The 20243-nt window shown below is 39.3% G+C and overlaps 2 protein-coding genes and 3 non-coding genes across 5 annotated transcripts; all 5 read left to right on the top strand.

Annotated features, from left to right (window-relative positions):
• The first annotated feature begins 137 nt into the window (after window positions 1–137).
• LOC131256598 (uncharacterized) lies at window positions 138–5604 on the top strand. The gene is made up of 4 exons (XM_058257514.1): window positions 138–202; window positions 2147–2353; window positions 2979–3129; window positions 4739–5604. Exons 1-4 carry the CDS (start codon window positions 149–151, stop codon window positions 5251–5253), a joined length of 927 nt encoding a protein of 308 aa, XP_058113497.1. The 5' UTR covers window positions 138–148; the 3' UTR covers window positions 5254–5604.
• Window positions 5605–8485: 2881 nt separating this feature from the next.
• LOC131256599 (proteasome subunit beta type-6) lies at window positions 8486–19618 on the top strand. Its single transcript, XM_058257515.1, has 8 exons — window positions 8486–8708; window positions 9019–9095; window positions 13822–13877; window positions 14571–14643; window positions 15136–15247; window positions 17995–18068; window positions 18316–18390; window positions 19242–19618. Exons 1-8 carry the CDS (start codon window positions 8606–8608, stop codon window positions 19371–19373), a joined length of 702 nt encoding a protein of 233 aa, XP_058113498.1. The 5' UTR covers window positions 8486–8605; the 3' UTR covers window positions 19374–19618.
• On the top strand, window positions 10670–10773 carry LOC131257270 (small nucleolar RNA snoR103). The gene has a single exon (XR_009177278.1). It is a non-coding gene; the product is annotated as a small nucleolar RNA snoR103 (small nucleolar RNA).
• Window positions 13283–13386, top strand: LOC131257268 (small nucleolar RNA snoR103). The gene has a single exon (XR_009177276.1). It is a non-coding gene; the product is annotated as a small nucleolar RNA snoR103 (small nucleolar RNA).
• Window positions 13561–13663, top strand: LOC131257269 (small nucleolar RNA snoR103). The gene has a single exon (XR_009177277.1). It is a non-coding gene; the product is annotated as a small nucleolar RNA snoR103 (small nucleolar RNA).
• Window positions 19619–20243: the final 625 nt, after the last annotated feature.

Below are 20243 nucleotides of genomic sequence, written 5' to 3' on the forward strand. Positions count from 1 at the left end.
TCAACCAGGCCACCGCCTAACGTGTCGTGACGTTGTTTGACACGTGTGCCTCAACCACCATGCTTGCTGCCACGTGTCCTCCCTCGTGCCATTATAAGCAGAACAACGGCCATTCTCCTTCCGTCCGTTACAGAAAATCGGCGAGGAAATGGAACATGGCGAGGATCTGAAGACAAGGAGTGACCCCAAAGTCGAGATTCTGGTCCGTTGAGTTCTCTCCCTCTTTAAGCCTTTCTGTGCTAACGTGGCAAGCATGTGAAATATCGCAGCCATCCATTAGGTGGGTCATTCCTTGTGAATATGGTGGACCAAAATCGGGCCACTCATTTCGAAGGCCATTTTTGCAAAATAAATAGATGGATAAGACAATATTTTCTAGCCGTTGGCTTGTCTTATAAGTCAGGACCTGCCGGATTCTTGGCCTGGAGAATCTTCAAAATGGGGCCCATGTGATGGACTGCTTATATATGACACGTGCGCTGTCGTGTAGGCATAGATGACTGGACGTCCGCCAGCTCTTCTATGATACTCAGGCATCTTGCGACGCTTGATACGCAAGCACTTATAAATAGTAGACGTGGCATACGTTAATTCAAATAACTTTATTAAACTGTGCCTCTTAAATCACAGCCCAAAATCAGAATGACTGGAGAATCCTAGCCTTTGGTTGGTGGACGGTTGTTGTTGAAATATGACCATTTGATATTTTCATTGTCAAACCGTCCCATGAGTAGACTCGAAATGAGTAATGGCGAGATTTGATTGATGTTTTAAATATGTTTTGATGGCTCGATCTCTTTCGTAAGGTTTCATGGCTTTGTCCCATCAAATCCCGGTACAGCTGCGCAGCCTTAGATCTCTCTCCATAAATGCATACCAATTTGATAGGAATATAATCAAATCTCTTGTTATAGACCCATCCAAACTTAAAATCATAATTTGAATAGTTTAATCAAATGAAAAGGTTACCCTTCTAAACTGAAATTCATAATTTGAGTAGTGTTTTTTTAAAAAAATAAAAATTTATTAAATTTGAATAGTTTAATCTAATGAAAAGGTGCCACATAACTCATATTCAGTGGGGCCCATCCATTGGGGAGATCGTTACCGGTCGGTGTTGGAAAAAGCTCTATGAATCCCACCATAATGTGTGTGTTTTATCCATTTCATTCATCTATTCTGCAATTTCATATTAGGGCATGATTCTAAAAATGAGGTAATCTAAATCTTAAGTGGGACATGCTATAGGAAACAGTGGTGATTGAACGCTTGCTATTAAAAACGACTTCTTAAAGACCAAAAAAGTTTTAGATGAAGCTGATAGTTGTCTTTTTCCATGTATGTGTGACCTAGTTAACAAGTTGGATGGAAAATAACCATTACTGTGGGCTCTAGGAAATTTTAATTTCAATGGTGGGTCTTTAATTACAACTATTTCTTGTGATGGGATCTACTTGAGATTTGGATCTATCTTGTTTTTGGCTCCTTAATACAAAGGGGATACACAGTATGGATAAAACACACATCATGGCAAGGTCTTGGAGCTTCTCCAGCACTGACCAGCAGTGACTCACTAGTAAATTCGAATCTCAAAAAGGAGAAACTATTCTCCGTGGGTCCTACACCTGACGCCCTATTGGCACATTTCAACTGATATTAGAGAAGTGTATCTAAAGTAATATTTACTTTTCATTGTGGATCCCACGCTTGAAGCGCAACCTCTTTTTAGCTGGCACTGAAGGGAGTTCATGCGATGCTACATGTTGGATGCAAAGAGCCCATTTAATTTGACTCATTGCATGCTAAGTATCCAAATTTGAAGTAATTTTTAAGTGCGCCCATCACCCATCACAAGCTACTATAATCAATCTGACCAGGCAAGTTGCAGCTTGACTCAGGGTAGACGAGTTGGATCGGATCAACAGGTCTTATTAATCATGAGTTCTTCTCATTCTTCCATAGTGTTTAGGGATGGTTTAGCAAATTCCTTTTTTTCATTGCTAGAATTAACAGCCATTTGGTTGATATTCAATGCTTTCTTTGCAAATTTTAGCAATACAATACTGCAAACCAAGTTCCATTTTACCACCAAAGGTAGAAATATCTGCGTCATTGATGTAAATGTATGCATTTCTTGAAAATGTAGGAAAGAGGAGAAATATTCTTCTTTTATAGGCCTAAGGTTGACAAAGAAGAAGCCCATGGCGTCGACGATGTTCAAAGGTTGTACATTGTCCTACGGGCAGAATCTGGTGAGAGGACAGTTGAAGAAAAGCAATCTTCGAATTCTGGCAAGAAGGGTGCGTCGCAATCTGTTAACAAAGGAGCTGACGAAGGTGGCCATGGGAGTGAGGTAGGATTGTCACATGAAAATATAGCCATTTATCAATGTCATGATGCATGGAAGTTCGATCTGGCTACATTGCTCAGTGGTAGACAGACTCTATTTTAACACTGAGATCATGAGATCGAGTACTCAGGTGGTGTATGTGGTTGTAAAAAAAATGCATGGAAGTTATGTGAACGACCCTCCTTGTGATACAAGTGACATATATATGGTGATCATCTTGGGAGATTTTCATATTTTGATGTTTTTTTATAATTTCTAGACCTATTCAGGTTAAAAAGGATTGTAATTAATTTTGTAAATCTCACAATACTATGGCAGTATATATTTTCAAAGTCTTAGTTATATTTGTCAAATGACACTTAGAGCAATGGTATATGTTCAATGGTGGGTGTTGTCCAATTAATACTTCTTTGGGCCCATAGACAGTTCACCCACTTGCTTAACGGTCTCGAATACTATGAGGTAAACCTGGCACAAAAACCAGGGCGGTTCGCTAGCAAAGCGAGCCACACATATGTTATATGTGGACCATTAATATTTTTATTTTTCACTTCATTTCATTCTTGCTGCGTGCGAATGCGGATCGGTTATGTTTGTAATATCTTCTTGCTGGTGATGATGACTGTAGGAAGTGAATATTGAGAAGCAACCTCTGCTCCGGTTCATCGTGATGGGCCGCAAGAGCCTTCCGGATCCGAGCAAGAGAAGGCAGCCTTACTGGGGATTTGTAGAGATGGTCACTACAAAGATTGAAGATGTGAAGACTGCTCTGAAAGGAGGTACTACTGATTGCTTGTTGTTAGGCCGTCATTGTTGTTTCTAACTAAAATTATAGTTGCTGCAATTAGATTTTACTGCTATATTTTGCTGCATGTGTAATCCAAATGCACTTCCTGACTCATGGTTTGATGTATTGTTCGTGGATGATATGGTTGTATCGGCCCGAAATAGCTTGATAAAGGGCTGAAATAGCATGATAAAGGAGCAATATGGCCCCAGATTGGTTGTGAATGATTCTTTATGGAAAGGCCAGTCTGCAACCATGCCATGACTGTGAATTCCAAGAGCGCTTTTAGGTACTCTTTGAAAACAAGTTACGGGTGCAACTTGCTTCCCAAAGCTGACCTCAAGAGGACCCAACCCACAACCAGACCAGACTCAATTTCAAACCTGAAGTGTCCAATTTAAATCCAACCCGAAGTTAACTTGACCTAAATTTACTCAACCCAAATCAAACCTGAATTCGAATTGGGTTCGGGTTGGAAACTGGGTTTTCCAACCTAAACCCAACAAAAGTTACGGGTGCAACTCGGTTCCCCAAGCCAACCTTAAGAGGACCCAACCCACAACTAGAGCAGACACAATTTCCTACCCGAAGTGTCCAATTCAAATATAACCCGAAGTTAACCTGACCTGAATCCAACCTGAATTCAATCGGGTTCAGGTTAGAAACTGGGTGAGTTTTCCAACCCAAACCCAACACAAGTTACAGGTGCAACTCGGTTCCCCAAGCTGACCTCGAGAGAACCAAACCAAAACCAAAACCAGACCAGACCCAAATTCCAACCCGAAGTGTCTAATTCAAATATCAAAGTTAACATGATCTGAATTTGCTCAATGCAAATCCAACCTGAATTCAAATCAGGTCTGGGTTGGTAAACTGGGTTCGAGTTTTCCAACCCAAATCCAACACAAGTTACGGGTGCAACTCGGTTTCCCAAGCCGACCTCAAGAGGATCCAACCGACGACCAAACTAGACCCAATTTCCAACCTGAAGTTAACCAGACCTGAATTTGCGCAGCCCAAATCCAGCCTGAATTCAAATCGGGTTTGGGTTGGAAACTGGGTTCAAGTTTTCCGACCCAAACCCAACACATACAAGTTATGAATGCAACTTGGTTCCCCAAGCCAACCTCGAGAGGACCCAACCCACAACCAGACCAGACCCAATTTCCAAACCGAAGTGTCCAATTCAAATCCAACCCGAATACCCGAAGTTAACCTGACCCAAATTTGCTCAACCCGAATCCAACTCGAATTTAAATTGGGTTCAAGTTGGAAACTGGGTTCAAGTTTTCCAACTCAAACCCAACATGAGGGCCATTACAACCTGACCTAACCTGAGTCCAACTGGGTTGGATGAATGGTTTTTAGACTCATCTAGTCTACCTGGATGGATTAGTCCAGTTTCTTAGAAGGAGGCCTTCTTCACCCTCCACCTAAGCCTAACAGGAAAGGTCCAAAGCCAATCCCAGGAAACTAAAAGCTTCATAGGTTCCGGGTTTTTGTACTAAGAGACGACTATGAGTTTCAGTTGAATAGTGAATCCAAATGCAATCTAAATTCCACACATCTGAGTTCCAAAGGTTTTTCTAATGTTGATGCAGCTGAATATGACACTGTGACTCGAGGCCATAGGCACAAACCCCTGGCACGAGCGCTTGCGGAAGGCGTTTATCGGATCTTGAGGCACAATTCAGGTAGAAAAGTACACACCCATCTGATCTATAAGCTAGAATTCCCTCCAGAAGACATCGAAAATGGGCCGCAAGAGGTGTTCAACATCGAACGGGAGGGCTCATTCCTCATACAAATAAAGAACCCAGATCAACGGACCACCTCATCACGCTTCAGCAGTCTCCAGAGCAAGCGCAAGGCTGTCTTCCCTGCTCACCTCCAAGGTCAATTCGGGCAGCATCGGTACTCCCCGGTAGACCCGCCGGACTTCTTGAATTACGAAGGCTGTGAGTTTTTGCTCATATCAGCATCCGATGACATCGAAGAGGAGTTGGGTCTGGATATCAAGACCGAAGAATGTTCCGACGCTGCTTGTTCGGATCTAATACAGATGTTCGGCGAGACAGTGCCAACTGCATCGCTGCTCAGGGGCACATGGGTGTAGGTGGAAGTTTGTGGCATGTGTGGGCCACTTGTGCTTGTTATCAAAAGAACCTTGTTTGCTTTTGCAATGGACTCAAAAGGTTAGTGTAAGTTGATAGCTTGAGACTCTCTTCCATGTAAGAAAATAGCTTCTAATTGTTTTGGCAATGGACTGGAAGGAAAGTTTTGTGTAAGTTGATAGCTTGAGACTCTCTTCTATGTAAGAAAATAGCTTCTACTTGTTTTTGAAATGGACTGAAAGGAAAGGTTTGTGTAAGTTGATAGCTTGAGACTCTCTTCCATGTAAGAAAATTGCTTCTACTTGTTTTTGCAATGGACTAAAAGGAAATGTTTGTGTAAGTTGATAGCTTGAGACTCTCTTCCATGTAAGAAAATAGCTTTTACTTGTTTTTGCAATGGACTGAAAGGAAAGGTTTGTGTAAGTTGATAGCTTGAGACTCTTTTCCATGTAAGAAAATAGCTTCTACTTGTTTTTGCAATGGACTGAAAGAGAGAAGGTTTGTGTAAGTTGATAACTTGAGACTCTCTTTTATGTAAGAAAATAGTTTCTACTTGTTCTTGCAATGGAATGAAAGGAAAGGCTTGTGTAAGTTGGTAGCTTGAGATTCTCTTCCATGTAAGAAAATAGCTTCTACTTGTTTTTGCAATGGACTGAAAGGAAAGGTTTGTGCAAGTTGATAGCTTGAGACTCTTTTTAATGTGCTTGTTAATGAGCTAGAAGGTTTGTGTGAGTTGATAGCATGAGTCTCTTTTCCATGTGAGAAAATAGCTTGTGCTTGTCTATTTATATGGGTGTTTGGCCTTTGCTCTACTATTGACACCATGTTGAGATTTTGGTCCTCTTGTTAAGAACTAAACCAATACGCAAAAGCCTTAAGACTGATGGAATGCATCAGCTAGGCTTTGCTACTCTTTAAACCGTTGGGATCATAACATTCTGAGGCCCACTCTATGGCGGCATTTATTCTAGTTTCTTTTTCAAGGCATGGTAGCTGCACTCTAATTATCTATATAGCTTTTCCACTAGCCTTTTCAGGTAGTCTTTTCCACACCGTGATGATTTCTGCTGGAACATGGTGTTGGAGTTTGTTGGAATGTATCAAACTAGGCTTTTTAAAATTGTTGGTATGTAACAAACATGGTGTGGATGGTCTAGATCGTCAGAATTGCTGACCCAGTCATGGATGAGGTATGACACATGAGTAGAGCTAGGCACGAGATGACTAGACTTGGAAAACTCGTCTTGTCCGACTCGTTCAGAACCGACTCGATATGAAAGGAGTGGGTGAGTCAATCTGAATTAAGTAGACTTCGTCCAATCCGAACTCAAACCGAGTCGAGTTTGGGTCACCCAGTAACTTGACTCGACTCAATCAGAAATCTAACTCAGTATTGACTCGACTCGATCCAAAACCCGACTCGTATATATATAGCTTACGTACGAATAGAGCTGGGCAGAATCTAACCCAATCTGAACCGAACCCAATGCCTGAATAGGTGCGGTTCGAGTAGGATCACTCAGATCCAATCGTACATCGGATCGTGGTCAATCCGGACCAATCTAATCCTCAATTTGATCCGAATGGATCCGATCCGATCCGATTCAGTCGGGTACTATATAATTAATATTTTTTATTTTCATTTTTTTACTACCTGCCTCACCTGAACGAAGCCATAATCCCTTCATTCTCTTTCTTTACCTGAACGGCGCCACACCAACCCATCTCTCCTCCTTTCACTCCCTCTTTCTCTCCCCTCCTTCTTTCTCTCTTCCTTTCTCTCCCGATTTTGATTCACGCCAGTCCAAATTGACTAAACAGACTCAACTCGATCCGACTCGATTCAGTTTCCCTGACCGAATTGGACTCGGTTTGGCTTAGGCTAACAAGGATTCAGATCGATTCGAGTCAGCCCTGCTAGACTCGGTCCCCAATCGAATATAGTTCGAGTTAAGTTCTTGAAAAAATCCAATCTGAGTTGAGTTGGACCTAATCTGGTCCCACTGGACTCGATGCCCACCTCTATCAGTACAAATAATATGATGAGTTACTCAGGCTGAAAAAAAAAAAAAAAAACTCACGTGAGCTACTTCCATGCGAATTTATAGGTTTTAGGCATGATTTTACGTTATCTAATGGAGTGGCCCACATGAGAATTGGATTGGGATGACATTTGTTACTTAGGTTACAAACGAGGTGGAAAAACTCGTGGACGGAATGGATTTCAGACAGACACAACAGTGGATCCCATGGAGATCGGTGTTGCACCGGCTTTGTACGCCAGGTGTGACAGAGGTTATGGTCATTGCCTTGTTCAAGGGGCAACCACGCTAGCATGACTCGCATTGGAATACAAGTGCGTGCCAACCGGTAACAAAGAGCCACGTGGTAAGATCTTATCCGTCCATCAGGTGTGCGGATTCATTTTTATTTTTGAATCCAAAAATCTAGCCAATCAGAATCTTCTGTGGCCCACAAAATAGGAAACAGTAAGGATGGGGATGTGCACTATTAGTTGTGCGTGGGGCCCAAGGTGGTTATCCTACACCAACCAATCCGTTCACCTGATCCTGCCTTACCATGCTGAAGAGGAAGTCCGAAAATAAAGCTATTCAAAAGCTCAGGTGGGCCACAAAACGTGGATTTATAGGCGTTACTCATGATTGAACACTTTTTTCCATCGTGTGGTCCATATGAGTTATTGATAGGTCTGTTTTTTTGTATCAAGGCTAATGAAGAGGTGGTTCACCTGATGGACGGTGTGGATTGCATGAACATAAAGTATTCATTATCACGTTAGCTGTGGCACGCCCCAAGAGGCCAGAACACCTACCTGTTTTGCTAAAGTGTTTACACTCGTGCAAGAAAGCTAACGTACACGCAGCAGATGTGCGACAATGGAAATATAGATCGAAGATCCAATCCATCCGTTAGAACGGAAAAACTATTTAATATCAATCCATTGGTCAAATGGGTCACAAGTTTTAGAAAAATGTACGGCTCTAAAAATTGCCTGAATTCCAATCCATCCACCTGTTTTCAATGTTGTGGCCCACATTACTTGTAAAATTATTTATTTTAGGAAAATCATATACAATTTCGGACCAACCTGATTGATGGATTGGATCACGCACTTATTTCACATGCTGGCACGTGTGGCGTGTACACGAGCTTTTTTTTTACACGCGTATTCACCTAGCAAAGCTTTACGCTATAAAAACCCTTCCAGCTCTTGATTTGTCCCTTCCGCTCACCCTTTTTCTCCTTCTGCAAGTAAAGAGAAGAAAATCACGAACAGAAGCCCATTTCTAGGGTTGGGGTTTCATTTTCCTCATTCTCGATCCGCTAACTACCATGGATCTCGATATGAACGCACCCCATTCCATGGGAACAACGATTATTGGAGTAACCTATGATGGCGGCGTTGTTCTTGGTGCCGATTCCAGAACAAGCACAGGCAAGTTTATTTCTCTTTCTCTATCTAATTTCTGTTTTCTGTTTTCTTTTTTTTTTTTTTTTTTTTTTTTTTTTCTGGTTTTCTTTGTATCAGATTCGTAGATCTTTTGTTTTATGTTTTCTGCAACTAATGTTTGTGCTATGTGTAAATTCTATGCCATTCTTATTTGGAATTTGATTCTTAGACCCAACTCTCTTGAGAAATGGACCCTTCCCTTTCTGCTTTCAATAATAAATTTGTGCTAGCGGAAGTCCAGAAAGGGTTGTATGTGGTGTTTGAGACTGATATTGTCTACTCTTCATGTTGTTAGGGATGTATGTTGCTAATCGCGCATCGGACAAGATCACGAAGCTGACAGATAATGTTTATGTCTGCCGGTCGGGATCGGTATTGCCTGTTTCTCTCTTTCACACGCTGTTGAGTTTGTCGGATCAATTATTTTGGAAGTATTACAGTTTAGAGGACCTTATGACTTGAACTGTTCGTGCGGTGGGCCTCAATCTCGGGATGTAACCATGCCCATTAACATCTCAATCCCGAGCTTTGCAAATGGATATGGCCAATGATCCACATTTAATGGGAAAGGCCTACCATTTATATGGTCTTTATCATTGGATTGGGTGAATGGTCTTAATTGCCGAGGTTTCGGCCGCCCTCTTGCACTTTGTGGTTATTAGGACAAGAAAAATGTGTTGTTTTGCTTTGCAGTGCATTGTATGCCATCATATCAATTTCATTGCTTGAAGGCTGTGGCTTGCATCAAGGCATTGCCTTTTTTCTTATGGTAGCCTTGGTTTTGACCTCATACACTCATTTCAAACATGCTGTACAAAATTTTTGGATGTGTACGCGTATTGCATTGTAAGATCTCTATTTATCACTTAAAGTGGCTAATTGCATTTCACAGAATTGGGTATAATCTTGGGAATAGAATGTGATTGTGAATTTGTTTCTCCTTGCATTGGCCTGGCAAGTGGCAATGAGTATGTGCCAATTTTTTTTTTTTTTTTTGGTTCTTTATTTTTGTGGGTTGGTTTTGAATGTTATCTGTATTTGTTGTTGGTTCAATTTAGTCATGGTGTTTGAGCCCATAAGTTGTATAAAGGGTTGCTGACTTGAGACTCGGACTCAACTCAGTCGACCTATGAAACTTGACTAAGGTGGGTCAAGATGGCGTCGGTCGAGTCATTTTTTTTTTTCCAATTAAAATAAATTTTTAATTATAGAAAATACATATAAATATAAAAAACTTAATTACTCGAAGTATTTACAAGTCAAGCATAATTAACCACAGAATTTCAAATACTGAAAATCACATCATGATTCATGGGGTATGGGTGAAGAAGAATACAAAGATGCTTCAAAAAACATACTAAATGCTTTAACCTTTCAAAAAAAAAAAAAAAAAACTTTAACTTTGGAAACTTGCCACCATTGTTGTGGAGCTGTGGGAAAGAGCCGATTGCCAAGAGTCGATACTAGGAGCACCAAGCACCGGACATGCGAGGGAGGCGTGAGATGGGAGAGTGGGAGAGGGGGATATATGAGGGATTCTAGTATCTCCCATTAAAAAACCCTTAACATAATAAACACAATAACTGAGTCCATCACTATTTCAGCGGTTTAACTAGCCTGAGCATGAGTTGACTCATTCAACTCGCCGAGTTACGTTCGACAAAGGCCATGTGAAATGCCACAACTTGCCCTAGTTTTCTCACCCGGACAAATCAGAGTCATTGCAATACTTGGGAATGCTTGGCTGATTGTGCACTGATTTTATCTCCTTCCGATTTGACCTGGTAGGGTTCAAAATTTAGTGGACTTGAGCGAGCTGACCAATCTTGATGTGTATATGATTATTACCTTCACATTGAACTCCATCTTATTTACTTGCAAAGGTACAGTTTGAATTGTTTGATTAATAAGCAAAGTCAAAGAAATGTCCTAATTCTTGGCGGGGCACTCAATATGTGTGCTTGCTGTAAATATGGACAAAGAGTTGTCGGGTGCTTTAGGTGGGCATACTGTGAATATTTGGATGCTCATAAAGGAATCCCATACATAACAGACAAAAACTCTTATTATTATTATTATTTTTCTTTATATGGTTTGTCTTTGATTCTCTCTGCATATAACTTTACTGTTGGCCCGTTACTGTCGACGTATAAATATAATTTTTTTCCAATTAAAATAATTTTTTAATTATAGAAAATACATATAAATATAAAAAACTTAATTACTCAAAGAATTTACAATTCAAGCATAATTAACCACAGAATTTCAAATACTGAAAATCACATCATGATTCATGGGGTATGGGTGAAGAAGAATACAAAGATGGTTAAAAAAACATACTAAAATGCTTTAACTTTGGAAACTTGCCACTGTTGTTGTGTAGCTGTTGGAAAGAGCTGATTGCCAACATTCGATACTAGGAGCACTGAGCACTAGACATGCGAGAGAGGCGTGAGATGGGAGAGTGGGAGGGGGATATAGGAGGGATTCTAGTATCTCCCATTAAAAAAACCTTAACATAATAAGCACAATAACTGTGAGTCCATCACTATTTCAGCGGTTTATCTAGCCTGAGCACAAGTTGACGCGTTCAACTCGCCGAGTTACGTTCAACAAAGGCCATGTGAAATGCCACAACTTGCTGTAGTTTCCTCACTCAGACAAATCAGAGTCATTCCAAAACTTGGGAATGCTTGGCTGATTGTGCACCGATTTTATCTCCTTCTGATTTGACTTGGTAGGGGTTCAAAATTGAGTGGACTTGAGCGAGCTGACCAATCTTGATGTGTATATGATTATTACCTTCACACAGGGTGTCCCATATCGGTTACGTATCGGCCGTAACGGCTGATATGTAACGGTAACGGTGGGGTCCGTTACGCGATACGGGGGCGTAATGGGCAATGCCCCGATTTTGTTACCGTAACGGCCATTACTGACTCGTAACGGCTGTTACGGGCCTTAAAAAATAGAAAAAAAAAGAGAAAAAAATACTTACCTTTTTTTTTTTCCCTTTCTTTTCTTCTTCTTCTTCTTCTCAGGAAGCTGCGGCTGCGGCGCGGTGGCCTCCTGCTGCTACTGCTTCTTCTTCTTCTTCCTCTCTCTCTCTCTCTCTCTCTCTCTTCTTTCCCTCTTTTTTCTTTTCGGTTTCCCTCTCTCCTTTTTTTTTTTCGGAGGTGTACCACGCACCAGCTGGAGGTACGTGTCATGCTAAGATGAGCGCTGACAGTCCTCGAGCTCCGAGTTGTACGAACGGTTTAAAGGAGATCAAAGTTACGTGGGCTCCACAATGATGTAATTATTATATCTACACTGTTCATCTATTTTCAGAGATCATTTTAGAGCACCACCAAAAAAATGAATTATATCCAAGGATCGTCTGGACCACATCAAAAATAGCAGCGGAGATAATGATTTTCACCGTTAAACAATTTGTAGGGCCCACCATATCGTTTATTTTCCATCCAATCTGTTCAAGCCTTAAGATGAACTCGTCAAATGAATGGACGGTTTAGATATAACACATGTCAACTTGATCTAAAACTTTTGTAGCCCCCAATAAATTTTTAATGGTGAACTTTTAATTATTGTTGTTTCTTATGGTGCAGTCCACTTGAGCTTTGGATGTGCCTCATTTTTGGGCTCATGCCCTAAAATTATTTGGCAAAACGGATGGACGGTGTGGATATACCACATTCATCACGGGTGGGGCCCAAAAAACTTTGACACGTGTGCTACACTTCACAATCTGAGTCCCGCCTAATTTGGGCCCTTAAAAAATTGTACATGAGACATATTAACTTAAAATTTACCAATTAAATTATGGACTGTAATTGCTAACTCACAATGCCAAAATCAAATTGTTTGAATAGTTTTAATTGTTAATTTGTGGACTTTTATTTTTTTAAAATAGGGCCTTTTGATTTTTTTCATGATTCACTATCCAATAAATGTCCACCAATTCATAAGTGGGATAATGACAATAAATTGCATGAATTTGAGGCTAATTTGGGGCATAGATTGGTCCTCCAAGTCAGCCCCAAATTGGCAACGCCATCTACCTGAATTTAATTTCATTTTTTAAAAGAACTATTGGGAGAAATGATATCAAATTGTTAAGTATATAAATTAGAAATTTAGAAAATTAAATATATAAATTTTGTAGTCAAATTCAGGTTACCTGGTTCAAAAATTAATTAGACAGTCCGATACAACTTCTCACCAAAGAGTGAACCGTTACACCACCATAAACATGTTCCAATTTATAAATGAATGCATATTTGGAATGCTTAGAATATTCCGGATTTAATCCATATTTTTTCATATTTTTTTGGCAAAAATAAAAATAAAAACTGCATCGTTACGGGCCGTTACGCCCCCGTATCGCCGTTACACCTCCGTATCCGTATCGATTTCGGAGGGTACCGTTACGCCAACCGATATCGATACGGGATACCTTGCCTTCACATTAAACTCTATCTTATTTACTTGCTAAGGCACAGTTTGAATTGTTTGATTAATAAGCAAAGTCAAAGAAATGTCCTAATTCTTCGCGGGGCGCTCAATATGTGTGCTTGCTGTAAATATGGACAAAGAGTTATCGGGTGCTTTAGGTGGGCATACTGTGAGTATTTGGATGCTCATAAAGGAATCCCATACATAACAGACAAAAGCTCTTATTATTATTATTTTTTTCTTTATATGGTTTGTATTTGATTCTCTCAGCATATAACTTTACTGTTGGTTATTGGTTTATTTTCCATTTTCTCTCAGCTCAAATGTTATCTTTATTTTTATAAATAAAAGCTGAAGAAATGTCCTAATTCTTGGTGGGGCGCTTAAATATGCGTGTTTGCTGTAAATATGGACAAAGATTGATTGGGCACTTTAGGTGGGCATACCGTGAGTATTGGATGCTCATAAAGGAACCCCATACATAGCAGATGAAATCTCCTCTCTAGTAGATTTCTCCTCTTATGGTTCACATCTTCCATTTTCTGCCTCAGTGTAACAGCTCAACTATTGGCTATGGAGATTCTTATTTTCCCCTTTATTGTTTTTTTTTTTTTTCCTTATTTGTTTCGCAAATTTCCTGCAGGCTGCGGATTCCCAAGTTGTCTCTGATTACGTCCGTTACTTTCTCCATCAACACACGTGAGTTAATTGATATTGTTTTTGTTTCTTATGACACTTGGTTCTGTCTTCATGGTGGTCTGTCGAGTTTACCAGTGTTATATACCACTCTCTTGGCTGATTGTAAGAGCTTATATTCCACATACAATCATGATACCTGATAATGGCAATTGCATTATTTCTTTGTTTCCTTTGTTGAAAATAACAATTTCGTAAAAAGTGGAGGATAAAAATCAAGATAAAGGGAAATAATTCTCAATACACACAAGCTGATTGCCTCACTTCTCTAGACTATTGATGGTCTCATTGGCTCCTCTGCCGGTCAAACGAAAATCTTATCCTAGATGCTAAGTCTAATTTTTTGCTAAACATAGGATAATTTCCAATGCTAAGATTTCTTGAGGGAAGCCCACCCGATAACATTCAAAGAATCTATTTTCATGTTAAGAGGGCTGGATAAGTCCTTTGTGAAAATCCTTAAACCCTCTCTATGAGTCAGTGGCTTTGCTTTGTTCTCCTCCCCTGCCCACAGGACCAAGAAAAACCATGTGCACCATACCTTTATTGCCCCTACGAAGTCTGCTATATATGCTTTTTTGGTTTTTAATGATTTCTTCATCTTAAAAAAAAAAAAAAACTAGTAGGCTGCCCAATATTTTGTTTACTAACACAGTACTTGCTAATTCAACTTTTTTTTTTTTTTTTGGGGTGTAGAATTCAACTTGGGCAGCCTGCGACTGTCAAGGTTGCTGCTAACTTGGTTAGGCTATTGTCTTACAATAATAAGGTAACTTTCAGCCTTGAGATCATGAATTACTTTTTGATGTTAGGTCCTGTGATGGTTTTTATTTTTATTTTTTATTTTATCAAAAGGCTTACTATCCCAAATTATTTATCTAAAGAAAAAAGGAAAGAAAAAGAAAGAAGGAAATGGCTTTCTTGATGGTGCCTGTTATGGAATGTGCTTGACAGTAAGCTATGAGATCTTTAGAAGGCTAGATTGCTGAAACACAATTTCAAGAAGCTTGGCACCCATGAGAACACCTTACGCAAACATCTGAATTAATCCACATTTGAGGGTGTTGCAATGCATTCGCAATGTTCTTTTGCTTCCCTTCCAGTTACTTAGAAGCAAAAACTCATTTTGTTTTGCAGTGTATTCGAGTTTTGCAAGGACTTATAGTTGTCGTTCACAATTAGTTCCTTTTGTAGTTTGTTTTGCTCTTGGTTATCTTTGTTACTTACGGCCTAGTTTCTCATAGTTTGCTGCAATTTTCAGAACATGCTGCAAACTGGACTGATCGTTGGTGGGTGGGACAAGTATGAAGGAGGTCAAATATACTCTGTGCCCCTTGGTGGAACAATTCTCCAGCAACCATTTACCATTGGAGGTTGTGACCACATTTTAAGCTCATCTCCTTGAAACATTGACTTGTGTTTGCATTTGTGTTCCTTTTGAAGCGCATTACCAAAACACTATATTGTGTACATTTTCAATTTATAGCTGGCCTCCATCTGCCATCTTATAAGGAATAGTTTAGCATCTGCATGTGTGGTTGCTCACTCTAATGTTTTCATGTAGTTTCTTGTTTGAATTTCTTTTCAAATGGCAAAATTTTGAGTGAAATGTAACTGTCCCCCTGATAGGTAAAGCAAATAGAAATGTGCAACTGTTGGTCATATTACTGTAAAATTCGCATTTTCTTCTTTATCCTGCTGATTAATTGATGAAATTTATGATGGTGACATGAATGCACAATTATCAGTGAGCAATCTAGATTCTTATATGGCTGTAGCTCTTGCACCTGCAGGTTCTAGTCGGCCCAAAAAAAGAGAGATTCCGGTATAGGGACCCCAGTGCATCCTGGATTTCCTTTAATAAAATCCTTTTTTTTTTTTTTTGTTATTTTCTCAAAAAAAAAAAAAAAAAAGAAAAGAAAAAAGAAAAAAGAAAAGAGATCCTGTTGTTTGATTCTTTGTTCTTTTTTCTTTTTTTTTTTAACCTTCATAGATTGCTATTTGGAGCTGATATATTTTGTTGCTGATCAGGCAAAACAGGATCTGTTCGTGGTTTTCTTTTATCCTGTTCCAAACACCTCCTAACCTTATATTTATGAAAGTGATTTCATTTTCCTAAATTTTCACTGCTCGTGTTTTTTTTTTTTTTTTTTTGGATCTAGATTTTTCTTACTCTCAGGACGTGTTTTGGATTTGCGGAAACAACAAGAATGTGCTGTAATCTATGGTAAAAAAAAGTAATGATTATCATTACTCCCATAGTCAAAAGTAATATAAAGTAGTGACTGTATACAATACTCCCCCTGCAATCCACTTTGGACACGTAAAGTACTTTGGTTGGTTGGATATACTTTGATGTAATTCTGTCAAAATATGTTAAATCCACACCATTAATCAATTTTGCAACATTATTTTAGGGTGTGTCCCCAAAAAAGAGCTTGATCCAATACTTCTATAGACCCCAATAAGTTTTCAATGGCAGGTGTTCAATAACCATGCTAGCTGTGGTATGCTCCATTTCCGCTCTGAATCTGCCTCATTTTTTGTCTCATTCCATTAAATGATCATGTAAGAGGGATGAACGGTGTGGATGTGACCCATACATAATGGTGGGGCCTACGAAACTGTCATGTCAACATGTCCACCAATCCATATGATGCTGTGAATTCCGAGGGATTGTCATGATTTGACATTCTGCAGTATCCAATCAAAGACGAGGACTAATGATGTGAGTTTTACATCACATTACCGCAATACTCCATCATCCAAACAGGCCCTTAAGGATTCATGTAGCTGACCCCAATAATTGGGACAAGGCTTGATGATGATGATGATGATGATATTTCTTACCCTAAGAAAATGTTGACGACTTTGATGATCTAGCTTCTGCAAAATTACTTCTATGGCGAAATAGCAAGGTGATATGTATCATTGGGAAAAGAAAATAAGCCTGTTAATTTATCGGTTTGCTGAATATTTGATATGTCATGTATTGATTTGGAAATCAAATGAGCTGTCCTGCAAGATGTGATGAGCTTATTGTCTCTCATAAGTAACTCTTTGCTACTTAAACCTGAGAAATTATCAAGATAAATAAATAGGTAATGAACTTCCCCTAATACAATATATATCGTATAGTAGAAAGGAATCGAGGATAAGTGTATATTGTTGAGGCACTTGGTTTTGAATCTCAATAATAAATTCCTTTTTTTTTTTTAACCTCTCAAAAAAATATTGTTGTTTCAAATGAATTATTTTGTGCTGCAGAAATGCTGAACACAATAGACGATGTGAAGCACCATACTCTGTACCAAAGGAGTAGCTTCTATAAGGATTAATTCATGCTCATTATCCCATTACAAATTGTAATGTTCCTTGCTATTATGGAATTAGTGGTTGATCATTAGGCTGCTGGACTTCCGTGACTTCTGGATTTGAAGGATTAGCTACTCCCTGGTTGTTAAGCTTGTCAAATAGGATTAGTCTAAAAAACAATCTTGTCAAATAGGATTACTCTATTCAAATTACTGTGTAATTAGCAAATTTGTTTGTTTCACAAGTTATTTTTTTGTTATGTACTTATAACCCTTTGAATGTCTTTAATATGATTCTTTAAAATTTGAATAACTGGTTAGAATTTCATGCCTTGCATATCTAGGGTTTTGTTCGTGGACTATAGTGTTTGCTACTTTCTTTCGCTCAAGATCATCAGTGAGTCACTTTTCACATGTGTGGCACACCACACATGCACGTGATCTAAATTGAGCATCAAGTGTGGTCTGTCTCGGATGTACCATACCCTGGAAATCACACCGACTCTCAGACAATCAGAAGCTTTCTGTGGATGACTTTGGGGAAAAAAATGGATGGTAATAAAAAAAGTCAATTATACATCCTTTGTTTGTCTATTTATTTCAAAAATTTCCTCCAGTCCCAAGCGTCAGGAGTTTGGTATGAATTTTGGGTATGAAGCAATGTAGGACCTGATGCTTGGTTTGGGCTCTTTATTGGTGGCTGCAATTTACCTAATTTCAAGCTTATTTTTGGATAACAGTTTCTAATTTGATGTTATGCTACACACTTGTATAATTGCTGATTTATAATATTTTACATTTTATAGGATCTGGATCCAGTTATTTGTATGGGTTCTTTGATCAAGAATGGAAGGATGGAATGAGCAAAGATGAAGCTGAGGTATGTACATTCTTTATGTTTGTAAAATGGATATATTGATAAAATGCTATAATTTTTTATTTGTTGTTTTTTAAAGATAATTCCTGTCCATATCTATTTTAGATTTGTATTCCATATGATTTATATGCTTTTCATTCTAGTAGAAATCATGATGAATTCATGTTCTTCAACAGCAGCATCATGCTATCTTATGAATATTGGTGTTGGAAATAATGTTGATACTTTGTTTGTCCTTATTTTGACGCAGAAATTAGTGGTGAAGGCAGTCTCTCTTGCCATTGCTCGAGATGGTGCAAGCGGGGGTGTTATTCGGACTGTTATTGTGAGTTTCATTGTGTATGCCCTTTTCAATCGTGCCAAAGCATGTTTCCAAATCCCACCTGAACCAGATTTTGAAAATTGATGGCAATCCCTTTCGAACATCAGCATTGTATTCAATTTTTTATTTTTTTAACCTAATCATGTGCACATAAAAATCAATGTGTTTTTTTTATATTGGGGTGTGCTTGCTTCGATATGAAAATCAATTGAGTTTTCAGCATTTGTTTGGAATTGTTATCTTGTATATGTTAGGAGGCTGAGTTCTCTTTTCATTCCAAACTGGGAACTTCCCTCTTCAGAACTTAGTTTGTAGATGTGGGTCCCATGGTTGGTCTATCCAAGCCATTGATCTGACTGTCCGATCATGGATGGATCATTCCCCCAAAATCTCCCAAATTGGAAGACGCTAGCCTTCAAATCTTTGATCTTTCCTCCATCGAATGTAGTTTGTTTGTGCATTTCTTTTTAATTGCGTATTTGCATGCTAACAGTGGGAAGGTTAGAGATGCTCCGTGCATGATGGGGCCCATCAGATTAATGGCTTGGATGGGCCAACCTGGGTCCCACATCTACGAACTAAAGTTTCCAAACAGGGAAGTTCCCCATTCGGACCGAATATGGAACTTGGCCTTGTTCTTGTATTTCTTTCATGCATGCACTGCCTCAGTTCTCTTTTTCAGTTACCTGTAAGTTTGGTTCTAGTTCTTGTCTGAGAAATCTGTTCAAACACAATAATCTGTCATTTGAATGGTGTTGAATTGGTCAAGCGAATGAAAATGATTGTCATTTGAATGCAGTTGGCATCCTGTTTATATCTTGTACATGAAAGCTTAGATGCTTGTTTGTGTGCAGATAAATTCGGAAGGTGTCACAAGGAACTTCTACCCAGGTGATGCTCTTCCATTGTGGCATGAAGAATTGGAGTCACGGAATTCATTGCTGGACATAGTGTCGTCGGCTAGCCCTGAGCCCATGAGCATCTAATCTGATTGAATGGTGGTTACTAGACAATGTAATATGATGCTCCTAGTACATGTTTTCCTTTTAAAATGATATTGTGGGGAACATGCCATTTCAAATCTCTGTAATCTCTCAAAGATCTTTTTGCTTGCGAACCATTTCGTTTTCAGGTAAAAATCATTTCTGGTGAAAATTATGTTGAGAATGATTTCTAGTTAAACGAACTGCAGGCAGTGCTTCAGGCATAAATGTTTAGTGATTGGGCTCCTGATTCCATGTATGCTATGCTTGTGAAAAATTATGTTGAGAATGATATCTGTTGGGTGTGGCCATCCCTCGAGGGAGAGTGGAGGAGCATTTGGAAGAAATGAAAGCCAGCCCACATTTCTCATCTCTCAAAATACCCGACTCTCTAATTATAAATGTATTATTTTATCCTTTGATTATTCAAATTTCCAGGCCCTAGGGGGGGTAAAGATGTCCCTATCAGTCACGGTATATGTTAGTATAGACGTTGCGTTCAATGGTAAAGGAAATGGACCACAAATGATCCTTGTCTATTAGGAGGCCACTAATTTAAGAGTTGGGATCTATGGTTCGTATGCTTGCTGAGATGGACAATTTTGAAGATGAATCATGCGGTCCACCTAGGATTGGACCGTGAGAAATGAATGGGTGAGATTGGCATGGAGTGACCTACATGAATTAGCGTTTCTTATTGGCCCAGTTGGCATTTCTGATCGAGTCGTGAAAGCCCTTCTGGATACGATGGGGCCCAATTGTGGCCATTCCCCCCGACTCCACAAGAATTGCCTGACGGCCGTGATGTTTGTGAGAAATCCACGCGTTTTGCAAATTAGGTGGATCCAAAACTCAAGTGGGCCCCACGCGACA

Source organism: Magnolia sinica, chromosome 9, assembly GCF_029962835.1.
Source record: "Magnolia sinica isolate HGM2019 chromosome 9, MsV1, whole genome shotgun sequence".
In the NCBI taxonomy this organism is placed as follows: Eukaryota; Viridiplantae; Streptophyta; class Magnoliopsida; order Magnoliales; family Magnoliaceae; genus Magnolia; species Magnolia sinica.

What these genes read in the sequence shown, in the direction of transcription:
- LOC131256598 (XM_058257514.1), top strand. Translation starts at nt 149, where the DNA reads ATGGAACATGGCGAGGATCTGAAGACAAGGAGTGACCCCAAAGTCGAG. An exon ending in AAGGTGGCCATGGGAGTGAG is followed by an intron (nt 2,354 to 2,978) that starts GTAGGATTGTCA and finishes TGATGACTGTAG; the next exon opens with GAAGTGAATATTGAGAAGCA. An exon ending in GAAGACTGCTCTGAAAGGAG is followed by an intron (nt 3,130 to 4,738) that starts GTACTACTGATT and finishes ATGTTGATGCAG; the next exon opens with CTGAATATGACACTGTGACT.
- LOC131256599 (XM_058257515.1), top strand. Translation starts at nt 8,606, where the DNA reads ATGGATCTCGATATGAACGCACCCCATTCCATGGGAACAACGATTATT. An exon ending in CGATTCCAGAACAAGCACAG is followed by an intron (nt 8,709 to 9,018) that starts GCAAGTTTATTT and finishes TCATGTTGTTAG; the next exon opens with GGATGTATGTTGCTAATCGC. An exon ending in TATTGTCTTACAATAATAAG is followed by an intron (nt 14,644 to 15,135) that starts GTAACTTTCAGC and finishes TGCAATTTTCAG; the next exon opens with AACATGCTGCAAACTGGACT.